Source organism: Salmo salar, chromosome ssa11 (assembly GCF_905237065.1).
Source record: "Salmo salar chromosome ssa11, Ssal_v3.1, whole genome shotgun sequence".
NCBI classification, from domain to species: domain Eukaryota; kingdom Metazoa; phylum Chordata; class Actinopteri; order Salmoniformes; family Salmonidae; genus Salmo; species Salmo salar.
Window position 1 is genome coordinate 46,653,091 of NC_059452.1, and position 27,548 is coordinate 46,680,638.

The 27,548-nt window shown below is 51.0% G+C and overlaps 1 protein-coding gene across 10 annotated transcripts in view; it reads left to right on the forward strand.

Moving 5' to 3' along the window:
* LOC106562848 (C-myc promoter-binding protein) overlaps positions 1-27,548 on the forward strand; it is a 323,735-nt gene that overhangs the window by 70,722 nt on the left and 225,465 nt on the right. For all 10 annotated transcript variants that reach the window (XM_045689663.1, XM_045689665.1, XM_045689664.1 and 7 more), the window contains exon 2: positions 26,837-27,162. In XM_045689663.1, coding sequence (XP_045545619.1) covers positions 26,855-27,162 — 308 coding nt within the window. In that variant the 5' untranslated portion in view covers positions 26,837-26,854. The remainder of the gene's footprint in view (positions 1-26,836; positions 27,163-27,548) is intronic.

Genomic DNA, 27,548 nt, shown 5'->3' on the forward strand with positions numbered 1-27,548 from the left:
GGAGATGTAGTGTGTATAGTGTCTCTTGTGCAGACCCAGAGTGTGGGTATGGGATATGTAGTGTGTGTAGTGTCTCTCTGTGCAGACCCAGAGTGTGGGTATGGGAGATGTAGTGTGTATAGTGTCTCTCTGTGCAGACCCAGAGTGTGGGTATGGGAGATGTAGTGTGTATAGTCTCTCTGTGCAGACCCAGAGTGTGGGTATGGGAGATGTAGTGTGTGTAGTGTCTCTCTGTGCAGACCCAGAGTGTGGGTATGGGAGATGTAGTGTGTGTAGTGTCTCTCTGTGCAGACCCAGAGTGTGGGTATGGGAGATGTAGTGTGTATAGTGTCTCTGTGCAGACCCAGAGTGTGGGTATGGGAGATGTAGTGTGTGTAGTGTCTCTGTGCAGACCCAGAGTGTGGGTATGGGAGATGTAGTGTGTATAGTCTCTCTGTGCAGACCCAGAGTGTGGGTATGGGAGATGTAGTGTGTATAGTCTCTCTGTGCAGACCCAGAGTGTGGGTATGGGAGATGTAGTGTGTGTATAGTCTCTCTGTGCAGACCCAGAGTGTGGGTATGGGAGATGTAGTGTGTATAGTCTCTCTGTGCAGACCCAGAGTGTGGGTATGGGAGATGTAGTGTGTATAGTCTCTCTGTGCAGACCCAGAGTGTGGGTATGGGAGATGTAGTGTGTATAGTCTCTCTGTGCAGACCCAGAGTGTGGGTATGAGAGATGTAGTGTGTATAGTCTCTCTGTGCAGACCCAGAGTGTGGGTATGGGAGATGTAGTGTGTATAGTGTCTCTGTGCAGACCCAGAGTGTGGGTATGGGAGATGTACTGTGTATAGTCTCTCTGTGCTGACCCAGAGTGTGGGTATGGGAGATGTAGTGTGTGTAGTGTCTCTCGTGCAGACCCAGAGTGTGGGTATGGGAGATGTAGTGTGTATAGTCTCTCTGTGCAGACCCAGAGTGTGGGTATGGGAGATGTAGTGTGTATAGTCTCTCTGTGCAGACCCAGAGTGTGGGTATGGGAGATGTAGTGTGTATAGTCTCTCTGTGCAGACCCAGAGTGTGGGTATGGGAGATGTAGTGTGTATAGTCTCTCTGTGCAGACCCAGAGTGTGGGTATGGGAGATGTAGTGTGTGTAGTGTCTCTCTGTGCAGACCCAGAGTGTGGGTATGGGAGATGTAGTGTGTATAGTGTCTCTGTGCAGACCCAGAGTGTGGGTATGGGAGATGTAGTGTGTGTAGTGTCTCTCTGTGCAGACCCAGAGTGTGGGTATGGGAGATGTAGTGTGTATAGTCTCTCTGTACAGACCCAGAGTGTGGGTATGGGAGATGTAGTGTGTATAGTCTCTCTGTACAGACCCAGAGTGTGGGTATGGGAGATGTAGTGTGTATAATCTCTCTGTGCAGACCCAGAGTGTGGGTATGGGAGATGTAGTGTGTGTAGTGTCTCTCTGTGCAGACCCAGAGTGTGGGTATGGGAGATGTAGTGTGTATAGTGTCTCTGTGCAGACCCAGAGTGTGGGTATGGGAGATGTAGTGTGTGTAGTGTCTCTCTGTGCAGACCCAGAGTGTGGGTATGGGAGATGTAGTGTGTATAGTCTCTCTGTACAGACCCAGAGTGTGGGTATGGGAGATGTAGTGTGTATAGTCTCTCTGTGCAGACCCAGAGTGTGGGTATGGGAGATGTAGTGTGTAGTGTCTCTGTACAGACCCAGAGTGTGGGTATGGGAGATGTAGTGTGTATAGTCTCTCTGTGCAAACCCATGAGTGGGGGTATGGGAGATGTAATGTGTGTAGTGTCTCTCTGTGCAGACCCAGAGTGTGGGTATGGGAGATGTAGTGTGTGTAGTGTCTCTCTGTACAGACCCAGAGTGTGGGTATGGGAGATGTAGTGTGTATAGTCTCTCTGTACAGACCCAGATTGTGGGTATGGGAGATGTAGTGTGTATAGTCTCTCTGTACAGACCCAGAGTGTGGGTATGGGAGATGTAGTGTGTATAGTCTCTCTGTGCAGACCCAGAGTGTGGGTATGGGAGATGTAGTGTGTATAGTCTCTCTGTACAGACCCAGAGTGTGGGTATGGGAGATGTAGTGTGTATAGTCTCTCTGTGCAGACCCAGAGTGTGGGTATGGGGTAGTGTGTGTAGTGTCTCTTGTGCAGACCCAGAGTGTGGGTATGGGAGATGTAGTGTGTGTAGTGTCTCTGTGCAGACCCAGAGTGTGGGTATGGGAGATGTAGTGTGTATAGTGTCTCTCTGTGCAGACCCAGAGTGTGGGTATGGGAGATGTAGTGTGTATAGTCTCTCTGTACAGACCCAGAGTGTGGGTATGGGAGATGTAGTGTGTATAGTCTCTCTTTGCAGACCCAGAGTGTGGGTATGGGAGATGTAGTGTGTATAGTCTCTCTGTGCAGACCCAGAGTGTGGGTATGGGAGATGTAGTGTGTATAGTCTCTCTGTGCAGACCCAGAGTGTGGGTATGGGAGATGTAGTGTGTATAGTCTCTCTGTGCAGACCCAGAGTGTGGGTATGGGAGATGTAGTGTGTATAGTCTCTCTGTGCAGACCCAGAGTGTGGGTATGGGAGATGTAGTGTGTATAGTGTCTCTCTGTGCAGACCCAGAGTGTGGGTATGGGAGATGTAGTGTGTATAGTCTCTCTGTGCTGACCCAGAGTGTGGGTATGGGTGATGTAGTGTGTGTAGTGTCTCTGTGCAGACCCAGAGTGTGGGTATGGGAGATGTAGTGTGTATAGTCTCTCGTGCAGACCCAGAGTGTGGGTATGGGAGATGTAGTGTGTATAGTCTCTCTGTGCAGACCCAGAGTGTGGGTATGGGAGATGTAGTGTGTATAGTCTCTCTGTGCAGACCCAGAGTGTGGGTATGGGAGATGTAGTGTGTATAGTCTCTCTGTGCAGACCCAGAGTGTGGGTATGGGAGATGTAGTGTGTGTAGTGTCCTCTGTGCAGACCCAGAGTGTGGGTATGGGAGATGTAGTGTGTATAGTGTCTCTGTGCAGACCCAGAGTGTGGGTATGGGAGATGTAGTGTGTGTAGTGTCTCTCTGTGCAGACCCAGAGTGTGGGTATGGGAGATGTAGTGTGTATAGTCTCTCTGTACAGACCCAGAGTGTGGGTATGGGAGATGTAGTGTGTATAGTCTCTCTGTACAGACCCAGAGTGTGGGTATGGGAGATGTAGTGTGTATAATCTCTCTGTGCAGACCCAGAGTGTGGGTATGGGAGATGTAGTGTGTGTAGTGTCTCTCTGTGCAGACCCAGAGTGTGGGTATGGGAGATGTAGTGTGTATAGTGTCTCTGTGCAGACCCAGAGTGTGGGTATGGGAGATGTAGTGTGTGTAGTGTCTCTGTGCAGACCCAGAGTGTGGGTATGGGAGATGTAGTGTGTAGAGTCTCTCTGTACAGACCCAGAGTGTGGGTATGGGAGATGTAGTGTGTATAGTCTCTCTGTGCAGACCCAGAGTGTGGGTATGGGAGATGTAGTGTGTGTAGTGTCTCTCTGTGCAGACCCAGAGTGTGGGTATGGGGTAGTGTGTGTAGTGTCTCTCTGTGCAGACCCAGAGTGTGGGTATGGGGTAGTGTGTGTAGTGTCTCTCTGTGCAGACCCAGAGTGTGGGTATGGGGTAGTGTGTATAGTCTCTCTGTGCAGACCCAGAGTGTGGGTATGGGAGATGTAGTGTGTGTAGTGTCTCTCTGTGCAGACCCAGAGTGTGGGTATGGGAGATGTAGTGTGTATAGTGTCTCTGTGCAGACCCAGAGTGTGGGGATGGGAGATGTAGTGTGTGTAGTGTCTCTCTGTGCAGACCCAGAGTGTGGGTATGGGAGATGTAGTGTGTATAGTGTCTCTCTGTGCAGACCCAGAGTGTGGGTATGGGAGATGTAGTGTGTGTAGTGTCTCTCTGTGCAGACCCAGAGTGTGGGTATGGGAGATATAGTGTGTATAGTGTCTCTCGTGCAGACCCAGAGTGTGGGTATGGGAGATGTAGTGTGTATAGTCTCTCTGTGCAGACCCAGAGTGTGGGTATGGGAGATGTAGTGTGTGTAGTGTCTCTGTGCAGACCCAGAGTGTGGGTATGGGAGATGTAGTGTGTGTAGTGTCTCTCGTGCAGACCCAGAGTGTGGGTATGGGAGATGTAGTGTGTATAGTCTCTCTGTGCAGACCCAGAGTGTGGGTATGGGAGATGTAGTGTGTATAGTCTCTCTGTGCAGACCCAGAGTGTGGGTATGGGAGATGTAGTGTGTATAGTGTCTCTCTGTGCAGACCCAGAGTGTGGGTATGGGAGATGTAGTGTGTATAGTCTCTCTGTGCAGACCCAGAGTGTGGGTATGGGAGATGTAGTGTGTATAGTCTCTCTGTGCAGACCCAGAGTGTGGGTATGGGAGATGTAGTGTGTATAGTCTCTCTTGCAGACCCAGAGTGTGGGTATGGGAGATGTAGTGTGTATAGTCTCTCTGTGCAGACCCAGAGTGTGGGTATGGGAGATGTAGTGTGTGTAGTGTCTCTGTGCAGACCCAGAGTGTGGGTATGGGAGATGTAGTGTGTATAGTGTCTCTGTGCAGACCCAGAGTGTGGGTATGGGAGATGTAGTGTGTGTAGTGTCTCTGTGCAGACCCAGAGTGTGGGTATGGGAGATGTAGTGTGTATAGTCTCTCTGTACAGACCCAGAGTGTGGGTATGGGAGATGTAGTGTGTATATTCTCTCTGTACAGACCCAGAGTGTGGGTATGGGAGATGTAGTGTGTATAGTCTCTCTGTGCAGACCCAGAGTGTGGGTATGGGAGATGTAGTGTGTGTAGTGTCTCTCTGTGCAGACCCAGAGTGTGGGGATGGGAGATGTAGTGTGTGTAGTGTCTCTCTGTGCAGACCCAGAGTGTGGGTATGGGAGATGTAGTGTGTATAGTGTCTCTGTGCAGACCCAGAGTGTGGGTATGGGAGATGTAGTGTGTGTAGTGTCTCTGTGCAGACCCAGAGTGTGGGTATGGGAGATGTAGTGTGTATAGTGTCTCTCTGTGCAGACCCAGAGTGTGGGTATGGGAGATGTAGTGTGTATAGTCTCTCTGTGCAGACCCAGAGTGTGGGTATGGGAGGTAGTGTGTGTAGTGTCTCTCTGTGCAGACCCAGAGTGTGGGTATGGGAGATGTAGTGTGTGTAGTGTCTCTGTGCAGACCCAGAGTGTGGGTATGGGAGATGTAGTGTGTATAGTCTCTCTGTGCAGACCCAGAGTGTGGGTATGGGAGATGTAGTGTGTATAGTCTCTCTGTGCAGACCCAGAGTGTGGGTATGGGAGATGTAGTGTGTATAGTGTCTCTCGTGCAGACCCAGAGTGTGGGTATGGGAGATGTAGTGTGTATAGTCTCTCTGTGCAGACCCAGAGTGTGGGTATGGGAGATGTAGTGTGTATAGTCTCTCTGTGCAGACCCAGAGTGTGGGTATGGGAGATGTAGTGTGTATAGTCCTCTATGCAGACCCAGAGTGTGGGTATGGGAGATGTAGTGTGTATAGTCTCTCTGTGCAGACCCAGAGTGTGGGTATGGGAGATGTAGTGTGTGTAGTGTCTCTCGTGCAGACCCAGAGTGTGGGTATGGGAGATGTAGTGTGTATAGTGTCTCTGTGCAGACCCAGAGTGTGGGTATGGGAGATGTAGTGTGTGTAGTGTCTCTCTGTGCAGACCCAGAGTGTGGGTATGGGAGATGTAGTGTGTATAGTCTCTCTGTACAGACCCAGAGTGTGGGTATGGGAGATGTAGTGTGTATATTCTCTCTGTACAGACCCAGAGTGTGGGTATGGGAGATGTAGTGTGTATAGTCTCTCTGTGCAGACCCAGAGTGTGGGTATGGGAGATGTAGTGTGTGTAGTGTCTCTCTGTGCAGACCCAGAGTGTGGGTATGGGAGATGTACTGTGTATAGTGTCTCTGTGCAGTCCCAGAGTGTGGGTATGGGAGATGTAGTGTGTGTAGTGTCTCTCTGTGCAGACCCAGAGTGTGGGTATGGGAGATGTAGTGTGTATAGTCTCTCTGTACAGACCCAGAGTGTGGGTATTGGAGATGTAGTGTGTATAGTCTCTCTGTGCAGACCCAGAGTGTGGGTATGGGAGATGTAGTGTGTGTAGTGTCTCTCTGTGCAGACCCAGAGTGTGGGTATGGGGTAGTGTGTGTAGTGTCTCTCTGTGCAGACCCAGAGTGTGGGTATGGGGTAGTGTGTGTAGTGTCTCTCGTGCAGACCCAGAGTGTGGGTATGGGGTAGTGTGTGTAGTGTCTCTCTGTACAGACCCGGAGTGTGGGTATGGGAGATGTAGTGTGTGTAGTGTCTCTGTGCAGACCCAGAGTGTGGGTATGGGAGATGTAGTGTGTGTAGTGTCTCTCGTGCAGACCCAGAGTGTGGGTATGGGGTAGTGTGTGTAGTGTCTCTCTGTGCAGACCCAGAGTGTGGGTATGGGAGATGTAGTGTGTGTAGTGTCTCTCTGTGCAGACCCAGAGTGTGGGTATGGGGTAGTGTGTGTAGTGTCTCTCTGTACAGACCCAGAGTGTGGGTATGGGGTAGTGTGTGTAGTGTCTCTCTGTGCAGACCCAGAGTGTGGGTATGGGAGATGTAGTGTGTGTAGTGTCTCTCTGTGCAGACCCAGAGTGTGGGTATGGGAGATGTAGTGTGTGTAGTGTCTCTCTGTGCAGACCCAGAGTGTGGGTATGGGGTAGTGTGTGTAGTGTCTCTCTGTGCAGACCCAGAGTGTGGGTATGGGGTAGTGTGTGTAGTGTCTCTCTGTGCAGACCCAGAGTGTGGGTATGGGGTAGTGTGTGTAGTGTCTCTCTGTGCAGACCCAGAGTGTGGGTATGGGAGATGTAGTGTGTGTAGTGTCTCTCTGTGCAGACCCAGAGTGTGGGTATGGGGTAGTGTGTGTAGTGTCTCTCTGTACAGACCCAGAGTGTGGGTATGGGGTAGTGTGTGTAGTGTCTCTGTGCAGACCCAGAGTGTGGGTATGGGAGATGTAGTGTGTGTAGTGTCTCTCTGTGCAGACCCAGAGTGTGGGTATGGGAGATGTAGTGTGTGTAGTGTCTCTTGTGCAGACCCAGAGTGTGGGTATGGGGTAGTGTGTGTAGTGTCTCTCTGTGCAGACCCAGAGTGTGGGTATGGGGTAGTGTGTGTAGTGTCTCTGTGCAGACCCAGAGTGTGGGTATGGGGTAGTGTGTGTAGTGTCTCTTGTACAGACCCAGAGTGTGGGTATGGGAGATGTAGTGTGTGTAGTGTCTCTGTGCAGACCCAGAGTGTGGGTATCGGAGATGTAGTGTGTGTAGTGTCTCTCTGTGCAGACCCAGAGTGTGGGTATGGGAGATGTAGTGTGTGTAGTGTCTCTGTGCAGACCCAGAGTGTGGGTATGGGGTAGTGTGTGTAGTGTCTCTCTGTGCAGACCCAGAGTGTGGGTATGGGGTAGTGTGTGTAGTGTCTCTCTGTACAGACCCAGAGTGTGGGTATGGGGTAGTGTGTGTAGTGTCTCTCTGTGCAGACCCAGAGTGTGGGTATGGGAGATGTAGTGTGTGTAGTGTCTCTCTGTGCAGACCCAGAGTGTGGGTATGGGAGATGTAGTGTGTGTAGTGTCTCTCTGTGCAGACCCAGAGTGTGGGTATGGGAGATGTAGTGTGTGTAGTGTCTCTCTGTGCAGACCCAGAGTGTGGGTATGGGAGATGTAGTGTGTATAGTCTCTCTGTGCAGACCCAGAGTGTGGGTATGGGAGATGTAGTGTGTATAGTCTCTCTGTACAGACCCAGAGTGTGGGTATTGGAGATGTAGTGTGTATAGTCTCTCTGTGCAGACCCAGAGTGTGGGTATGGGAGATGTAGTGTGTGTAGTGTCTCTCTGTGCAGACCCAGAGTGTGGGTATGGGGTAGTGTGTGTAGTGTCTCTCTGTGCAGACCCAGAGTGTGGGTATGGGGTAGTGTGTGTAGTGTCTCTGTGCAGACCCAGAGTGTGGGTATGGGGTAGTGTGTGTAGTGTCTCTCTGTACAGACCCAGAGTGTGGGTATGGGAGATGTAGTGTGTGTAGTGTCTCTCTGTGCAGACCCAGAGTGTGGGTATGGGAGATGTAGTGTGTGTAGTGTCTCTCTGTGCAGACCCAGAGTGTGGGTATGGGGTAGTGTGTGTAGTGTCTCTCTGTGCAGACCCAGAGTGTGGGTATGGGAGATGTAGTGTGTGTAGTGTCTCTGTGCAGACCCAGAGTGTGGGTATGGGGTAGTGTGTGTAGTGTCTCTCTGTACAGACCCAGAGTGTGGGTATGGGGTAGTGTGTGTAGTGTCTCTCTGTACAGACCCAGAGTGTGGGTATGGGGTAGTGTGTGTAGTGTCTCTCTGTGCAGACCCAGAGTGTGGGTATGGGAGATGTAGTGTGTGTAGTGTCTCTCTGTGCAGACCCAGAGTGTGGGTATGGGAGATGTAGTGTGTGTAGTGTCTCTCTGTGCAGACCCAGAGTGTGGGTATGGGGTAGTGTGTGTAGTGTCTCTGTGCAGACCCAGAGTGTGGGTATGGGGTAGTGTGTGTAGTGTCTCTGTGCAGACCCAGAGTGTGGGTATGGGGTAGTGTGTGTAGTGTCTCTCTGTACAGACCCAGAGTGTGGGTATGGGAGATGTAGTGTGTGTAGTGTCTCTCTGTGCAGACCCAGAGTGTGGGTATCGGAGATGTAGTGTGTGTAGTGTCTCTGTGCAGACCCAGAGTGTGGGTATGGGAGATGTAGTGTGTGTAGTGTCTCTCTGTGCAGACCCAGAGTGTGGGTATGGGGTAGTGTGTGTAGTGTCTCTCTGTGCAGACCCAGAGTGTGGGTATGGGGTAGTGTGTGTAGTGTCTCTCTGTACAGACCCAGAGTGTGGGTATGGGGTAGTGTGTGTAGTGTCTCTCTGTGCAGACCCAGAGTGTGGGTATGGGAGATGTAGTGTGTGTAGTGTCTCTCTGTGCAGACCCAGAGTGTGGGTATGGGAGATGTAATGTGTGTAGTGTCTCTGTGCAGACCCAGAGTGTGGGTATGGGAGATGTAGTGTGTGTAGTGTCTCTCTGTGCAGACCCAGAGTGTGGGTATGGGAGATGTAGTGTGTATAGTCTCTCTGTGCAGACCCAGAGTGTGGGTATGGGAGATGTAGTGTGTATAGTCTCTCTGTGCAGACCCAGAGTGTGGGTATGGGAGATGTAGTGTGTAGTGTCTCTCTGTGCAGACCCAGAGTGTGGGTATGGGGTAGTGTGTGTAGTGTCTCTCTGTGCAGACCCAGAGTGTGGGTATGGGAGATGTAGTGTGTATAGTCTCTCTGTGCAGACCCAGAGTGTGGGTATGGGAGATGTAGTGTGTATAGTCTCTCTGTGCAGACCCAGAGTGTGGGTATGGGGTAGTGTGTGTAGTGTCTCTGTGCAGACCCAGAGTGTGGGTATGGGAGATGTATTGTGTAGTGTCTCTCTGTGCAGACCCAGAGTGTGGGTATGGGAGATGTAGTGTGTGTAGTGTCTCTCTGTGCAGACCCAGAGTGTGGGTATGGGGTAGTGTGTGTAGTGTCTCTTTGTGCAGACCCAGAGTGTGGGTATGGGGTAGTGAGTGTAGTGTCTCTCTGTGCAGACCCAGAGTGTGGGTATGGGGTAGTGTGTATAGTCTCTCTGTGCAGACCCAGAGTGTGGGTATGGGAGATGTAGTGTGTGTATAGTCTCTCTGTGCAGACCCAGAGTGTGGGTATGGGAGATGTAGTGTGTGTAGTGTCTCTCTGTGCAGACCCAGAGTGTGGGTATGGGAGATATAGTGTGTATAGTGTCTCTCTTTGCAGACCCAGAGTGTGGGGATGGGAGATGTAGTGTGTGTAGTGTCTCTCTGTGCAGACCCAGAGTGTGGGTATGGGAGATGTAGTGTGTGTAGTGTCTCTCTGTGCAGACCCAGAGTGTGGGTATGGGGTAGTGTGTGTAGTGTCTCTCTGTGCAGACCCAGAGTGTGGGTATGGGGTAGTGTGTGTAGTGTCTCTCTGTACAGACCCAGAGTGTGGGTATGGGGAAGTGTGTGTAGTGTCTCTCTGTGCAGACCCAGAGTGTGGGTATGGGAGATGTAGTGTGTGTAGTGTCTCTCTGTGCAGACCCAGAGTGTGGGTATGGGAGATGTAGTGTGTGTAGTGTCTCTGTGCAGACCCAGAGTGTGGGTATGGGAGATGTAGTGTGTGTAGTGTCTCTGTGCAGACCCAGAGTGTGGGTATGGGAGATGTAGTGTGTATAGTCTCTCGTGCAGACGCAGAGTGTGGGTATGGGAGATGTAGTGTGTATAGTCTCTTGTGCAGACCCAGAGTGTGGGTATGGGAGATGTAGTGTGTAGTGTCTCTCTGTGCAGACCCAGAGTGTGGGTATGGGGTAGTGTGTGTATAGTCTCTCTGTGCAGACCCAGAGTGTGGGTATGGGGTAGTGTGTGTAGTGTCTCTGTGCAGACCCAGAGTGTGGGTATGGGAGATGTATTTTTTAGTGTCTCTCTGTGCAGACCCAGAGTGTGGGTATGGGAGATGTAGTGTGTGTAGTTTCTCTCTGTGCAGACCCAGAGTGTGGGTATGGGGTAGTGTGTGTAGTGTCTCTCTGTGCAGACCCAGAGTGTGGGTATGGGGTAGTGTGTGTAGTGTCTCTCTGTGCAGACCCAGAGTGTGGGTATGGGGTAGTGTGTATAGTCTCTCTGTGCAGACCCAGAGTGTGGGTATGGGAGATGTAGTGTGTGTAGTGTCTCTCTGTGCAGACCCAGAGTGTGGGTATGGGAGATATAGTGTGTATAGTGTCTCTGTGCAGACCCAGAGTGTGGGGATGGGAGATGTAGTGTGTGTAGTGTCTCTCTGTGCAGACCCAGAGTGTGGGTATGGGAGATGTAGTGTGTATAGTGTCTCTCTGTGCAGACCCAGAGTGTGGGTATGGGAGATGTAGTGTGTGTAGTGTCTCTCTGTGCAGACCCAGAGTGTGGGTATGGGAGATGTAGTGTGTATAGTGTCTCTGTGCAGACCCAGAGTGTGGGTATGGGAGATGTAGTGTGTATAGTCTCTCTGTGCAGACCCAGAGTGTGGGTATGGGAGATGTAGTGTGTGTAGTGTCTCTCTGTGCAGACCCAGAGTGTGGGTATGGGAGATGTAGTGTGTGTAGTGTCTCTGTGCAGACCCAGAGTGTGGGTATGGGAGATGTAGTGTGTATAGTGTCTCTCTGTGCAGACCCAGAGTGTGGGTATGGGAGATGTAGTGTGTGTAGTGTCTCTCTGTGCAGACCCAGAGTGTGGGTATGGGAGATGTAGTGTGTATAGTCTCTCTGTGCAGACCCAGAGTGTGGGTATGGGAGATGTAGTGTGTATAGTCTCTCTGTGCAGACCCAGAGTGTGGGTATGGGAGATGTAGTGTGTGTATAGTCTCTCTGTGCAGACCCAGAGTGTGGGTATGGGAGATGTAGTGTGTATGTCTCTCTGTGCAGACCCAGAGTGTGGGTATGGGAGATGTAGTGTGTATAGTCTCTCTGTGCAGACCCAGAGTGTGGGTATGGGAGATGTAGTGTGTATAGTCTCTCTGTGCAGACCCAGAGTGTGGGTATGAGAGATGTAGTGTGTATAGTCTCTCTGTGCACACCCAGAGTGTGGGTATGGGAGATGTAGTGTGTATAGTGTCTCTGTGCAGACCCAGAGTGTGGGTATGGGAGATGTAGTGTGTATAGTCTCTCTGTGCTGACCCAGAGTGTGGGTATGGGAGATGTAGTGTGTGTAGTGTCTCTCGTGCAGACCCAGAGTGTGGGTATGGGAGATGTAGTGTGTATAGTCTCTCTGTGCAGACCCAGAGTGTGGGTATGGGAGATGTAGTGTGTATAGTCTCTCGTGCAGACCCAGAGTGTGGGTATGGGAGATGTAGTGTGTATAGTCTCTCTGTGCAGACCCAGAGTGTGGGTATGGGAGATGTAGTGTGTATAGTCTCTCTGTGCAGACCCAGAGTGTGGGTATGGGAGATGTAGTGTGTATATTCTCTCTGTACAGACCCAGAGTGTGGGTATGGGAGATGTAGTGTGTATAGTCTCTCGTGCAGACCCAGAGTGTGGGTATGGGAGATGTAGTGTGTGTAGTGTCTCTCTGTGCAGACCCAGAGTGTGGGGATGGGAGATGTAGTGTGTGTAGTGTCTCTCGTGCAGACCCAGAGTGTGGGTATGGGAGATGTAGTGTGTATAGTGTCTCTCTGTGCAGACCCAGAGTGTGGGTATGGGAGATGTAGTGTGTGTAGTGTCTCTCTGTGCAGACCCAGAGTGTGGGTATGGGAGATGTAGTGTGTATAGTGTCTCTGTGCAGACCCAGAGTGTGGGTATGGGAGATGTAGTGTGTATAGTCTCTCTGTGCAGACCCAGAGTGTGGGTATGGGAGATGTAGTGTGTGTAGTGTCTCTCTGTGCAGACCCAGAGTGTGGGTATGGGAGATGTAGTGTGTGTAGTGTCTCTCTGTGCAGACCCAGAGTGTGGGTATGGGAGATGTAGTGTGTATAGTCTCTCTGTGCAGACCCAGAGTGTGGGTATGGGAGATGTAGTGTGTATAGTCTCTCTGTGCAGACCCAGAGTGTGGGTATGGGAGATGTAGTGTGTATAGTGTCCTCTGTGCAGACCCAGAGTGTGGGTATGGGAGATGTAGTGTGTATAGTCTCTCTGTGCAGACCCAGAGTGTGGGTATGGGAGATGTAGTGTGTATAGTCTCTCTGTGCAGACCCAGAGTGTGGGTATGGGAGATGTAGTGTGTATAGTCTCTCTATGCAGACCCAGAGTGTGGGTATGGGAGATGTAGTGTGTATAGTCTCTCTGTGCAGACCCAGAGTGTGGGTATGGGAGATGTAGTGTGTGTAGTGTCTCTCTGTGCAGACCCAGAGTGTGGGTATGGGAGATGTAGTGTGTATAGTGTCTCTGTGCAGACCCAGAGTGTGGGTATGGGAGATGTAGTGTGTGTAGTGTCTCTCTGTGCAGACCCAGAGTGTGGGTATGGGAGATGTAGTGTGTATAGTCTCTCTGTACAGACCCAGAGTGTGGGTATGGGAGATGTAGTGTGTATATTCTCTCTGTACAGACCCAGAGTGTGGGTATGGGAGATGTAGTGTGTATAGTCTCTCTGTGCAGACCCAGAGTGTGGGTATGGGAGATGTAGTGTGTGTAGTGTCTCTCTGTGCAGACCCAGAGTGTGGGTATGGGAGATGTACTGTGTATAGTGTCTCTGTGCAGTCCCAGAGTGTGGGTATGGGAGATGTAGTGTGTGTAGTGTCTCTCTGTGCAGACCCAGAGTGTGGGTATGGGAGATGTAGTGTGTATAGTCTCTCTGTACAGACCCAGAGTGTGGGTATTGGAGATGTAGTGTGTATAGTCTCTCTGTGCAGACCCAGAGTGTGGGTATGGGAGATGTAGTGTGTGTAGTGTCTCTCTGTGCAGACCCAGAGTGTGGGTATGGGGTAGTGTGTGTAGTGTCTCTCTGTGCAGACCCAGAGTGTGGGTATGGGGTAGTGTGTGTAGTGTCTCTCTGTGCAGACCCAGAGTGTGGGTATGGGGTAGTGTGTGTAGTGTCTCTCTGTACAGACCCGGAGTGTGGGTATGGGAGATGTAGTGTGTGTAGTGTCTCTGTGCAGACCCAGAGTGTGGGTATGGGGTAGTGTGTGTAGTGTCTCTCTGTGCAGACCCAGAGTGTGGGTATGGGAGATGTAGTGTGTGTAGTGTCTCTCGTGCAGACCCAGAGTGTGGGTATGGGGTAGTGTGTGTAGTGTCTCTGTACAGACCCAGAGTGTGGGTATGGGGTAGTGTGTGTAGTGTCTCTCTGTGCAGACCCAGAGTGTGGGTATGGGAGATGTAGTGTGTGTAGTGTCTCTCTGTGCAGACCCAGAGTGTGGGTATGGGAGATGTAGTGTGTGTAGTGTCTCTCTGTGCAGACCCAGAGTGTGGGTATGGGGTAGTGTGTGTAGTGTCTCTCTGTGCAGACCCAGAGTGTGGGTATGGGGTAGTGTGTGTAGTGTCTCTCTGTGCAGACCCAGAGTGTGGGTATGGGGTAGTGTGTGTAGTGTCTCTCGTGCAGACCCAGAGTGTGGGTATGGGAGATGTAGTGTGTGTAGTGTCTCTCTGTGCAGACCCAGAGTGTGGGTATGGGGTAGTGTGTGTAGTGTCTCTCTGTACAGACCCAGAGTGTGGGTATGGGGTAGTGTGTGTAGTGTCTCTCTGTGCAGACCCAGAGTGTGGGTATGGGAGATGTAGTGTGTGTAGTGTCTCTGTGCAGACCCAGAGTGTGGGTATGGGAGATGTAGTGTGTGTAGTGTCTCTCGTGCAGACCCAGAGTGTGGGTATGGGGTAGTGTGTGTAGTGTCTCTCTGTGCAGACCCAGAGTGTGGGTATGGGGTAGTGTGTGTAGTGTCTCTCTGTGCAGACCCAGAGTGTGGGTATGGGGTAGTGTGTGTAGTGTCTCTCTGTACAGACCCAGAGTGTGGGTATGGGAGATGTAGTGTGTGTAGTGTCTCTCTGTGCAGACCCAGAGTGTGGGTATCGGAGATGTAGTGTGTGTAGTGTCTCTCTGTGCAGACCCAGAGTGTGGGTATGGGAGATGTAGTGTGTGTAGTGTCTCTGTGCAGACCCAGAGTGTGGGTATGGGGTAGTGTGTGTAGTGTCTCTCTGTGCAGACCCAGAGTGTGGGTATGGGGTAGTGTGTGTAGTGTCTCTGTACAGACCCAGAGTGTGGGTATGGGGTAGTGTGTGTAGTGTCTCTCTGTGCAGACCCAGAGTGTGGGTATGGGAGATGTAGTGTGTGTAGTGTCTCTGTGCAGACCCAGAGTGTGGGTATGGGAGATGTAGTGTGTGTAGTGTCTCTCTGTGCAGACCCAGAGTGTGGGTATGGGAGATGTAGTGTGTGTAGTGTCTCTCTGTGCAGACCCAGAGTGTGGGTATGGGAGATGTAGTGTGTATAGTCTCTCTGTGCAGACCCAGAGTGTGGGTATGGGAGATGTAGTGTGTATAGTCTCTCTGTACAGACCCAGAGTGTGGGTATTGGAGATGTAGTGTGTATAGTCTCTCTGTGCAGACCCAGAGTGTGGGTATGGGAGATGTAGTGTGTGTAGTGTCTCTCTGTGCAGACCCAGAGTGTGGGTATGGGGTAGTGTGTGTAGTGTCTCTCTGTGCAGACCCAGAGTGTGGGTATGGGGTAGTGTGTGTAGTGTCTCTCTGTGCAGACCCAGAGTGTGGGTATGGGGTAGTGTGTGTAGTGTCTCTCTGTACAGACCCAGAGTGTGGGTATGGGAGATGTAGTGTGTGTAGTGTCTCTCTGTGCAGACCCAGAGTGTGGGTATGGGAGATGTAGTGTGTGTAGTGTCTCTCTGTGCAGACCCAGAGTGTGGGTATGGGGTAGTGTGTGTAGTGTCTCTCTGTGCAGACCCAGAGTGTGGGTATGGGAGATGTAGTGTGTGTAGTGTCTCTCTGTGCAGACCCAGAGTGTGGGTATGGGGTAGTGTGTGTAGTGTCTCTCTGTACAGACCCAGAGTGTGGGTATGGGGTAGTGTGTGTAGTGTCTCTCTGTACAGACCCAGAGTGTGGGTATGGGGTAGTGTGTGTAGTGTCTCTCTGTGCAGACCCAGAGTGTGGGTATGGGAGATGTAGTGTGTGTAGTGTCTCTCTGTGCAGACCCAGAGTGTGGGTATGGGAGATGTAGTGTGTGTAGTGTCTCTCTGTGCAGACCCAGAGTGTGGGTATGGGGTAGTGTGTGTAGTGTCTCTCTGTGCAGACCCAGAGTGTGGGTATGGGGTAGTGTGTGTAGTGTCTCTCTGTGCAGACCCAGAGTGTGGGTATGGGGTAGTGTGTGTAGTGTCTCTCTGTACAGACCCAGAGTGTGGGTATGGGAGATGTAGTGTGTGTAGTGTCTCTCTGTGCAGACCCAGAGTGTGGGTATCGGAGATGTAGTGTGTGTAGTGTCTCTCTGTGCAGACCCAGAGTGTGGGTATGGGAGATGTAGTGTGTGTAGTGTCTCTCTGTGCAGACCCAGAGTGTGGGTATGGGGTAGTGTGTGTAGTGTCTCTCTGTGCAGACCCAGAGTGTGGGTATGGGGTAGTGTGTGTAGTGTCTCTCTGTACAGACCCAGAGTGTGGGTATGGGGTAGTGTGTGTAGTGTCTCTCTGTGCAGACCCAGAGTGTGGGTATGGGAGATGTAGTGTGTGTAGTGTCTCTCTGTGCAGACCCAGAGTGTGGGTATGGGAGATGTAATGTGTGTAGTGTCTCTCTGTGCAGACCCAGAGTGTGGGTATGGGAGATGTAGTGTGTGTAGTGTCTCTCGTGCAGACCCAGAGTGTGGGTATGGGAGATGTAGTGTGTATAGTCTCTCTGTGCAGACCCAGAGTGTGGGTATGGGAGATGTAGTGTGTATAGTCTCTCTGTGCAGACCCAGAGTGTGGGTATGGGAGATGTAGTGTGTAGTGTCTCTCTGTGCAGACCCAGAGTGTGGGTATGGGGTAGTGTGTGTAGTGTCTCTCTGTGCAGACCCAGAGTGTGGGTATGGGAGATGTAGTGTGTATAGTCTCTCGTGCAGACCCAGAGTGTGGGTATGGGAGATGTAGTGTGTATAGTCTCTCTGTGCAGACCCAGAGTGTGGGTATGGGGTAGTGTGTGTAGTGTCTCTGTGCAGACCCAGAGTGTGGGTATGGGAGATGTATTGTGTAGTGTCTCTCTGTGCAGACCCAGAGTGTGGGTATGGGAGATGTAGTGTGTGTAGTGTCTCTCTGTGCAGACCCAGAGTGTGGGTATGGGGTAGTGTGTGTAGTGTCTCTTTGTGCAGACCCAGAGTGTGGGTATGGGGTAGTGAGTGTAGTGTCTCTCTGTGCAGACCCAGAGTGTGGGTATGGGGTAGTGTGTATAGTCTCTCTGTGCAGACCCAGAGTGTGGGTATGGGAGATGTAGTGTGTGTATAGTCTCTCTGTGCAGACCCAGAGTGTGGGTATGGGAGATGTAGTGTGTGTAGTGTCTCTCGTGCAGACCCAGAGTGTGGGTATGGGAGATATAGTGTGTATAGTGTCTCTCTTTGCAGACCCAGAGTGTGGGGATGGGAGATGTAGTGTGTGTAGTGTCTCTCTGTGCAGACCCAGAGTGTGGGTATGGGAGATGTAGTGTGTGTAGTGTCTCTCTGTGCAGACCCAGAGTGTGGGTATGGGGTAGTGTGTGTAGTGTCTCTCTGTGCAGACCCAGAGTGTGGGTATGGGGTAGTGTGTGTAGTGTCTCTCTGTACAGACCCAGAGTGTGGGTATGGGGAAGTGTGTGTAGTGTCTCTTGTGCAGACCCAGAGTGTGGGTATGGGAGATGTAGTGTGTGTAGTGTCTCTCTGTGCAGACCCAGAGTGTGGGTATGGGAGATGTAGTGTGTGTAGTGTCTCTCTGTGCAGACCCAGAGTGTGGGTATGGGAGATGTAGTGTGTGTAGTGTCTCTCTGTGCAGACCCAGAGTGTGGGTATGGGAGATGTAGTGTGTATAGTCTCTCTGTGCAGACGCAGAGTGTGGGTATGGGAGATGTAGTGTGTATAGTCTCTCTGTGCAGACCCAGAGTGTGGGTATGGGAGATGTAGTGTGTAGTGTCTCTTGTGCAGACCCAGAGTGTGGGTATGGGGTAGTGTGTGTATAGTCTCTCTGTGCAGACCCAGAGTGTGGGTATGGGGTAGTGTGTGTAGTGTCTCTGTGCAGACCCAGAGTGTGGGTATGGGAGATGTATTTTTTAGTGTCTCTCTGTGCAGACCCAGAGTGTGGGTATGGGAGATGTAGTGTGTGTAGTTTCTCTCTGTGCAGACCCAGAGTGTGGGTATGGGGTAGTGTGTGTAGTGTCTCTCTGTGCAGACCCAGAGTGTGGGTATGGGGTAGTGTGTGTAGTGTCTCTCGTGCAGACCCAGAGTGTGGGTATGGGGTAGTGTGTATAGTCTCTCTGTGCAGACCCAGAGTGTGGGTATGGGAGATGTAGTGTGTGTAGTGTCTCTCTGTGCAGACCCAGAGTGTGGGTATGGGAGATATAGTGTGTATAGTGTCTCTCTGTGCAGACCCAGAGTGTGGGGATGGGAGATGTAGTGTGTGTAGTGTCTCTCTGTGCAGACCCAGAGTGTGGGTATGGGAGATGTAGTGTGTATAGTGTCTCTCTGTGCAGACCCAGAGTGTGGGTATGGGAGATGTAGTGTGTGTAGTGTCTCTCTGTGCAGACCCAGAGTGTGGGTATGGGAGATGTAGTGTGTATAGTGTCTCTCTGTGCAGACCCAGAGTGTGGGTATGGGAGATGTAGTGTGTATAGTCTCTCTGTGCAGACCCAGAGTGTGGGTATGGGAGATGTAGTGTGTGTAGTGTCTCTCTGTGCAGACCCAGAGTGTGGGTATGGGAGATGTAGTGTGTGTAGTGTCTCTCTGTGCAGACCCAGAGTGTGGGTATGGGAGATGTAGTGTGTATAGTGTCTCTCTGTGCAGACCCAGAGTGTGGGTATGGGAGATGTAGTGTGTGTAGTGTCTCTCGTGCAGACCCAGAGTGTGGGTATGGGAGATGTAGTGTGTATAGTCTCTCTGTGCAGACCCAGAGTGTGGGTATGGGAGATGTAGTGTGTATAGTCTCTCTGTGCAGACCCAGAGTGTGGGTATGGGAGATGTAGTGTGTGTATAGTCTCTCTGTGCAGACCCAGAGTGTGGGTATGGGAGATGTAGTGTGTATAGTCTCTCTGTGCAGACCCAGAGTGTGGGTATGGGAGATGTAGTGTGTATAGTCTCTGTGCAGACCCAGAGTGTGGGTATGGGAGATGTAGTGTGTATAGTCTCTCTGTGCAGACCCAGAGTGTGGGTATGAGAGATGTAGTGTGTATAGTCTCTCTGTGCACACCCAGAGTGTGGGTATGGGAGATGTAGTGTGTATAGTGTCTCTCTGTGCAGACCCAGAGTGTGGGTATGGGAGATGTAGTGTGTATTGTCTCTCTGTGCTGACCCAGAGTGTGGGTATGGGAGATGTAGTGTGTGTAGTGTCTCTCTGTGCAGACCCAGAGTGTGGGTATGGGAGATGTAGTGTGTATAGTCTCTCTGTGCAGACCCAGAGTGTGGGTATGGGAGATGTAGTGTGTATAGTCTCTCTGTGCAGACCCAGAGTGTGGGTATGGGAGATGTAGTGTGTATAGTCTCTCTGTGCAGACCCAGAGTGTGGGTATGGGAGATGTAGTGTGTATAGTCTCTCTGTGCAGACCCAGAGTGTGGGTATGGGAGATGTAGTGTGTGTAGTGTCTCTCTGTGCAGACCCAGAGTGTGGGTATGGGAGATGTAGTGTGTATAGTCTCTCTGTACAGACCCAGAGTGTGGGTATGGGAGATGTAGTGTGTATAGTCTCTCTGTACAGACCCAGAGTGTGGGTATGGGAGATGTAGTGTGTATAATCTCTCTGTGCAGACCCAGAGTGTGGGTATGGGAGATGTAGTGTGTGTAGTGTCTCTGTGCAGACCCAGAGTGTGGGTATGGGAGATGTAGTGTGTATAGTGTCTCTGTGCAGACCCAGAGTGTGGGTATGGGAGATGTAGTGTGTGTAGTGTCTCTCTGTGCAGACCCAGAGTGTGGGTATGGGAGATGTAGTGTGTATAGTCTCTCTGTACAGACCCAGAGTGTGGGTATGGGAGATGTAGTGTGTATAGTCTCTCTGTGCAGACCCAGAGTGTGGGTATGGGAGATGTAGTGTGTAGTGTCTCTCTGTACAGACCCAGAGTGTGGGTATGGGAGATGTAGTGTGTATAGTCTCTCTGTGCAAACCCAGAGTGGGGGTATGGGAGATGTAATGTGTGTAGTGTCTCTCTGTGCAGACCCAGAGTGTGGGTATGGGAGATGTAGTGTGTGTAGTGTCTCTCTGTACAGACCCAGAGTGTGGGTATGGGAGATGTAGTGTGTATAGTCTCTCTGTGCAGACCCAGAGTGTGGGTATGGGAGATGTAGTGTGTATAGTCTCTCTGTACAGACCCAGAGTGTGGGTATGGGAGATGTAGTGTGTATAGTCTCTCTGTGCAGACCCAGAGTGTGGGTATGGGGTAGTGTGTGTAGTGTCTCTCTGTGCAGACCCAGAGTGTGGGTATGGGAGATGTAGTGTGTGTAGTGTCTCTCTGTGCAGACCCAGAGTGTGGGTATGGGAGATGTAGTGTGTATAGTGTCTCTCTGTGCAGACCCAGAGTGTGGGTATGGGAGATGTAGTGTGTATAGTCTCTCTGTACAGACCCAGAGTGTGGGTATGGGAGATGTAGTGTGTATAGTCTCTCTTTGCAGACCCAGAGTGTAGGTATGGGAGATGAAGTGTGTATAGTCTCTCTGTGCAGACCCAGAGTGTGGGTATGGGAGATGTAGTGTGTATAGTCTCTCTGTGCAGACCCAGAGTGTGGGTATGGGAGATGTAGTGTGTATAGTCTCTCTGTGCAGACCCAGAGTGTGGGTATGGGAGATGTAGTGTGTATAGTCTCTCTGTGCAGACCCAGAGTGTGGGTATGGGAGATGTAGTGTGTATAGTGTCTCTCTGTGCAGACCCAGAGTGTGGGTATGGGAGATGTAGTGTGTATAGTCTCTCTGTGCTGACCCAGAGTGTGGGTATGGGTGATGTAATGTGTGTAGTGTCTCTCGTGCAGACCCAGAGTGTGGGTATGGGAGATGTAGTGTGTATAGTCTCTCTGTGCAGACCCAGAGTGTGGGTATGGGAGATGTAGTGTGTATAGTCTCTCTGTGCAGACCCAGAGTGTGGGTATGGGAGATGTAGTGTGTATAGTCTCTCTGTGCAGACCCAGAGTGTGGGTATGGGAGATGTAGTGTGTATAGTCTCTGTGCAGACCCAGAGTGTGGGTATGGGAGATGTAGTGTGTGTAGTGTCTCTGTGCAGACCCAGAGTGTGGGTATGGGAGATGTAGTGTGTATAGTGTCTCTGTGCAGACCCAGAGTGTGGGTATGGGAGATGTAGTGTGTGTAGTGTCTCTCTGTGCAGACCCAGAGTGTGGGTATGGGAGATGTAGTGTGTATAGTCTCTCTGTACAGACCCAGAGTGTGGGTATGGGAGATGTAGTGTGTATAGTCTCTCTGTACAGACCCAGAGTGTGGGTATGGGAGATGTAGTGTGTATAATCTCTCTGTGCAGACCCAGAGTGTGGGTATGGGAGATGTAGTGTGTGTAGTGTCTCTTGTGCAGACCCAGAGTGTGGGTATGGGAGATGTAGTGTGTATAGTGTCTCTGTGCAGACCCAGAGTGTGGGTATGGGAGATGTAGTGTGTGTAGTGTCTCTCTGTGCAGACCCAGAGTGTGGGTATGGGAGATGTAGTGTGTATAGTCTCTCTGTACAGACCCAGAGTGTGGGTATGGGAGATGTAGTGTGTATAGTCTCTCTGTGCAGACCCAGAGTGTGGGTATGGGAGATGTAGTGTGTGTAGTGTCTCTCTGTGCAGACCCAGAGTGTGGGTATGGGGTAGTGTGTGTAGTGTCTCTCTGTGCAGACCCAGAGTGTGGGTATGGGGTAGTGTGTGTAGTGTCTCTCTGTGCAGACCCAGAGTGTGGGTATGGGGTAGTGTGTATAGTCTCTCTGTGCAGACCCAGAGTGTGGGTATGGGAGATGTAGTGTGTGTAGTGTCTCTCTGTGCAGACCCAGAGTGTGGGTATGGGAGATATAGTGTGTATAGTGTCTCTCTGTGCAGACCCAGAGTGTGGGGATGGGAGATGTAGTGTGTGTAGTGTCTCTCTGTGCAGACCCAGAGTGTGGGTATGGGAGATGTAGTGTGTATAGTCTCTCTGTGCAGACCCAGAGTGTGGGTATGGGAGATGTAGTGTGTGTAGTGTCTCTCTGTGCAGACCCAGAGTGTGGGTATGGGAGATGTAGTGTGTATAGTGTCTCTCTGTGCAGACCCAGAGTGTGGGTATGGGAGATGTAGTGTGTATAGTCTCTCTGTGCAGACCCAGAGTGTGGGTATGGGAGATGTAGTGTGTGTAGTGTCTCTCTGTGCAGACCCAGAGTGTGGGTATGGGAGATGTAGTGTGTGTAGTGTCTCTCTGTGCAGACCCAGAGTGTGGGTATGGGAGATGTAGTGTGTATAGTGTCTCTCTGTGCAGACCCAGAGTGTGGGTATGGGAGATGTAGTGTGTGTAGTGTCTCTCTGTGCAGACCCAGAGTGTGGGTATGGGAGATGTAGTGTGTATAGTCTCTCTGTGCAGACCCAGAGTGTGGGTATGGGAGATGTAGTGTGTATAGTCTCTCTGTGCAGACCCAGAGTGTGGGTATGGGAGATGTAGTGTGTGTATAGTCTCTCTGTGCAGACCCAGAGTGTGGGTATGGGAGATGTAGTGTGTATAGTCTCTCTGTGCAGACCCAGAGTGTGGGTATGGGAGATGTAGTGTGTATAGTCTCTCTGTGCAGACCCAGAGTGTGGGTATGGGAGATGTAGTGTGTGTAGTCTCTCTGTGCAGACCCAGAGTGTGGGTATGGGAGATGTAGTGTGTATAGTCTCTCTGTGCAGACCCAGAGTGTGGGTATGGGAGATGTAGTGTGTATAGTGTCTCTCTGTGCAGACCCAGAGTGTGGGTATGGGAGATGTAGTGTGTATAGTCTCTCTGTGCTGACCCAGAGTGTGGGTATGGGAGATGTAGTGTGTGTAGTGTCTCTCTGTGCAGACCCAGAGTGTGGGTATGGGAGATGTAGTGTGTATAGTCTCTCTGTGCAGACCCAGAGTGTGGGTATGGGAGATGTAGTGTGTATAGTCTCTCTGTGCAGACCCAGAGTGTGGGTATGGGAGATGTAGTGTGTATAGTCTCTCTGTGCAGACCCAGAGTGTGGGTATGGGAGATGTAGTGTGTATAGTCTCTCTGTGCAGACCCAGAGTGTGGGTATGGGAGATGTAGTGTGTGTAGTGTCTCTCTGTGCAGACCCAGAGTGTGGGTATGGGAGATGTAGTGTGTATAGTGTCTCTGTGCAGACCCAGAGTGTGGGTATGGGAGATGTAGTGTGTGTAGTGTCTCTCTGTGCAGACCCAGAGTGTGGGTATGGGAGATGTAGTGTGTATAGTGTCTCTCTGTGCAGACCCAGAGTGTGGGTATGGGAGATGTAGTGTGTGTAGTGTCTCTCTGTGCAGACCCAGAGTGTGGGTATGGGAGATGTAGTGTGTATAGTCTCTCTGTGCAGACCCAGAGTGTGGGTATGGGAGATGTAGTGTGTATAGTCTCTCTGTGCAGACCCAGAGTGTGGGTATGGGAGATGTAGTGTGTGTATAGTCTCTCTGTGCAGACCCAGAGTGTGGGTATGGGAGATGTAGTGTGTATAGTCTCTCTGTGCAGACCCAGAGTGTGGGTATGGGAGATGTAGTGTGTATAGTCTCTCTGTGCAGACCCAGAGTGTGGGTATGGGAGATGTAGTGTGTATAGTCTCTCTGTGCAGACCCAGAGTGTGGGTATGGGAGATGTAGTGTGTATAGTCTCTCTGTGCAGACCCAGAGTGTGGGTATGGGAGATGTAGTGTGTATAGTGTCTCTCTGTGCAGACCCAGAGTGTGGGTATGGGAGATGTAGTGTGTATAGTCTCTCTGTGCTGACCCAGAGTGTGGGTATGGGAGATGTAGTGTGTGTAGTGTCTCTGTGCAGACCCAGAGTGTGGGTATGGGAGATGTAGTGTGTATAGTCTCTCTGTGCAGACCCAGAGTGTGGGTATGGGAGATGTAGTGTGTATAGTCTCTCTGTGCAGACCCAGAGTGTGGGTATGGGAGATGTAGTGTGTATAGTCTCTCTGTGCAGACCCAGAGTGTGGGTATGGGAGATGTAGTGTGTATAGTCTCTCTGTGCAGACCCAGAGTGTGGGTATGGGAGATGTAGTGTGTGTAGTGTCTCTCTGTGCAGACCCAGAGTGTGGGTATGGGAGATGTAGTGTGTATAGTGTCTCTGTGCAGACCCAGAGTGTGGGTATGGGAGATGTAGTGTGTGTAGTGTCTCTCTGTGCAGACCCAGAGTGTGGGTATGGGAGATGTAGTGTGTATAGTCTCTCTGTACAGACCCAGAGTGTGGGTATGGGAGATGTAGTGTGTATAGTCTCTCTGTACAGACCCAGAGTGTGGGTATGGGAGATGTAGTGTGTATAATCTCTCTGTGCAGACCCAGAGTGTGGGTATGGGAGATGTAGTGTGTGTAGTGTCTCTCTGTGCAGACCCAGAGTGTGGGTATGGGAGATGTAGTGTGTATAGTGTCTCTGTGCAGACCCAGAGTGTGGGTATGGGAGATGTAGTGTGTGTAGTGTCTCTCTGTGCAGACCCAGAGTGTGGGTATGGGAGATGTAGTGTGTATAGTCTCTCTGTACAGACCCAGAGTGTGGGTATGGGAGATGTAGTGTGTATAGTCTCTCTGTGCAGACCCAGAGTGTGGGTATGGGAGATGTAGTGTGTAGTGTCTCTCTGTACAGACCCAGAGTGTGGGTATGGGAGATGTAGTGTGTATAGTCTCTCTGTGCAAACCCAGAGTGGGGGTATGGGAGATGTAATGTGTGTAGTGTCTCTCTGTGCAGACCCAGAGTGTGGGTATGGGAGATGTAGTGTGTGTAGTGTCTCTCTGTACAGACCCAGAGTGTGGGTATGGGAGATGTAGTGTGTATAGTCTCTCTGTACAGACCCAGATTGTGGGTATGGGAGATGTAGTGTGTATAGTCTCTCTGTACAGACCCAGAGTGTGGGTATGGGAGATGTAGTGTGTATAGTCTCTCTGTGCAGACCCAGAGTGTGGGTATGGGAGATGTAGTGTGTATAGTCTCTCTGTACAGACCCAGAGTGTGGGTATGGGAGATGTAGTGTGTATAGTCTCTCTGTGCAGACCCAGAGTGTGGGTATGGGGTAGTGTGTGTAGTGTCTCTCTGTGCAGACCCAGAGTGTGGGTATGGGAGATGTAGTGTGTGTAGTGTCTCTCTGTGCAGACCCAGAGTGTGGGTATGGGAGATGTAGTGTGTATAGTGTCTCTCTGTGCAGACCCAGAGTGTGGGTATGGGAGATGTAGTGTGTGTAGTGTCTCTCTGTGCAGACCCAGAGTGTGGGTATGGGAGATGTAGTGTGTATAGTCTCTCTTTGCAGACCCAGAGTGTGGGTATGGGAGATGTAGTGTGTATAGTCTCTCTGTGCAGACCCAGAGTGTGGGTATGGGAGATGTAGTGTGTATAGTCTCTCTGTGCAGACCCAGAGTGTGGGTATGGGAGATGTAGTGTGTATAGTCTCTCTGTGCAGACCCAGAGTGTGGGTATGGGAGATGTAGTGTGTATAGTCTCTCTGTGCAGACCCAGAGTGTGGGTATGGGAGATGTAGTGTGTATAGTGTCTCTCTGTGCAGACCCAGAGTGTGGGTATGGGAGATGTAGTGTGTATAGTCTCTCTGTGCTGACCCAGAGTGTGGGTATGGGTGATGTAGTGTGTGTAGTGTCTCTCTGTGCAGACCCAGAGTGTGGGTATGGGAGATGTAGTGTGTATAGTCTCTCTGTGCAGACCCAGAGTGTGGGTATGGGAGATGTAGTGTGTATAGTCTCTCTGTGCAGACCCAGAGTGTGGGTATGGGAGATGTAGTGTGTATAGTCTCTCTGTGCAGACCCAGAGTGTGGGTATGGGAGATGTAGTGTGTATAGTCTCTCTGTGCAGACCCAGAGTGTGGGTATGGGAGATGTAGTGTGTGTAGTGTCTCTCTGTGCAGACCCAGAGTGTGGGTATGGGAGATGTAGTGTGTATAGTGTCTCTGTGCAGACCCAGAGTGTGGGTATGGGAGATGTAGTGTGTGTAGTGTCTCTCTGTGCAGACCCAGAGTGTGGGTATGGGATATGTAGTGTGTATAGTCTCTCTGTACAGACCCAGAGTGTGGGTATGGGAGATGTAGTTTGTATAGTCTCTCTGTTCAGACCCAGAGTGTGGGTATGGGGTAGTGTGTGTAGTGTCTCTCTGTGCAGACCCAGAGTGTGGGTATGGGAGATGTAGTGTGTATAGTCTCTCTGTGCAGACCCAGAGTGTGGGTATGGGAGATGTAGTGTGTATAGTCTCTCTGTACAGACCCAGAGTGTGGGTATGGGAGATGTAGTGTGTAGTGTCTCTCTGTACAGACCCAGAGTGTGGGTATGGGAGATGTAGTGTGTATAGTCTCTCTGTACAGACCCAGAGTGTGGGTATGGGAGATGTAGTGTGTGTAGTGTCTCTCTGTGCAGACCCAGAGTGTGGGTATGGGAGATGTAGTGTGTTTAGTCTCTCTGTACAGACCCAGAGTGTGGGTATGGTAGATGTAGTGTGTATAGTCTCTCTGTACAGACCCAGAGTGTGGGTATGGGAGATGTAGTGTGTATAGTCTCTCTGTACAGACCCAGAGTGTGGGTATGGGAGATGTAGTGTGTATAGTCTCTCTGTACAGACCCAGAGTGTGGGTATGGGAGATGTAGTGTGTAAAGTCTCTCTGTACAGACCCAGAGTGTGGGTATGGGAGATGTAGTGTGTATAGTCTCTCTGTACAGACCCAGAGTGTGGGTATGGTAGATGTAGTGTGTATAGTCTCTCTGTACAGACCCAGAGTGTGGGTATGGGAGATGTAGTGTGTATAGTCTGATGGAGGACAAGGTGCTTTGTAGGTAGCATGCTAATTCTCTAACACCTCTCTCGCTTTCTCTCTTTTTATCTTTCTTTCTGTCTCTGTCTCTCTCTCTCTTTCTCTCTCTGCATCTGTCTCTCTTTCTCTCTGTCTCTCTTTCTCTCTGTCTCTCTTTCTCTCTCTGCATCTGTCTCTCTTTACTTCTCTCTGTCTCTCTTTCTCTCTGTCTCTCTTTCTCACTCTCTGTCTCTGTCTCTCTCTGTCTCTCTTTCTCTCTCTGCATCTGTCTCTCTCTCCTCCAGACCTAACAGTGATGGGAGATGGAGGACAAGGGGCCTCGTGTAGCAGACTACTTCGTGCTGGCTGGTCTGACCGACTCCTCCACGCCACTGGAGCAGGAGATCCACTTCCACGATGTCTGCCACAAGACGGCCAAACCCAAGCCGCCCATCACCGACGTCGCTGTGGTGATGCGCTCCCTGGGGGAAGAGGTGCCTCCTGGGTACACGTGTGTGGAATCCACGCCGTCCGGTCTGTCAGCTGACCTAAACAACGGAAGTCTCATGGCGCCACAGATCTTCCTGTGTTACAGACGAGGACGGGACAAACCGCCACTCACTGACCTGGGGTAGGTAGACAAACCTGGGGTAGTTATGACCTGGGGTAGTTATGACCTGGGGTAGGTAGACAAACCTGGGGTGGTTATGACCTGGGGTAGATATGACCTGGGGTAGTTATGACCTGGGGTAGTTATGACCTGGGGTAGGTAGACAAAACTGGGGTGGTTATGACCTGGGGTAGTTATGACCTGGGGTAGTTATGAGCCAGGGTAGTTATGAGCCAGGATAGTTATGAGCCGGGGTAGTTATGAACTGGGGTAGATATGACCTGGGGTAGTTATGAGCCAGGGTAGTTATGAGCCGGGGTAGTTATGACCTGGGGTAGTTATGACCTGAGGGTAGCTATGAGCTGGGGTAGCTATGAGCTGGGGTAGATATGACCTGGGGTAGATAT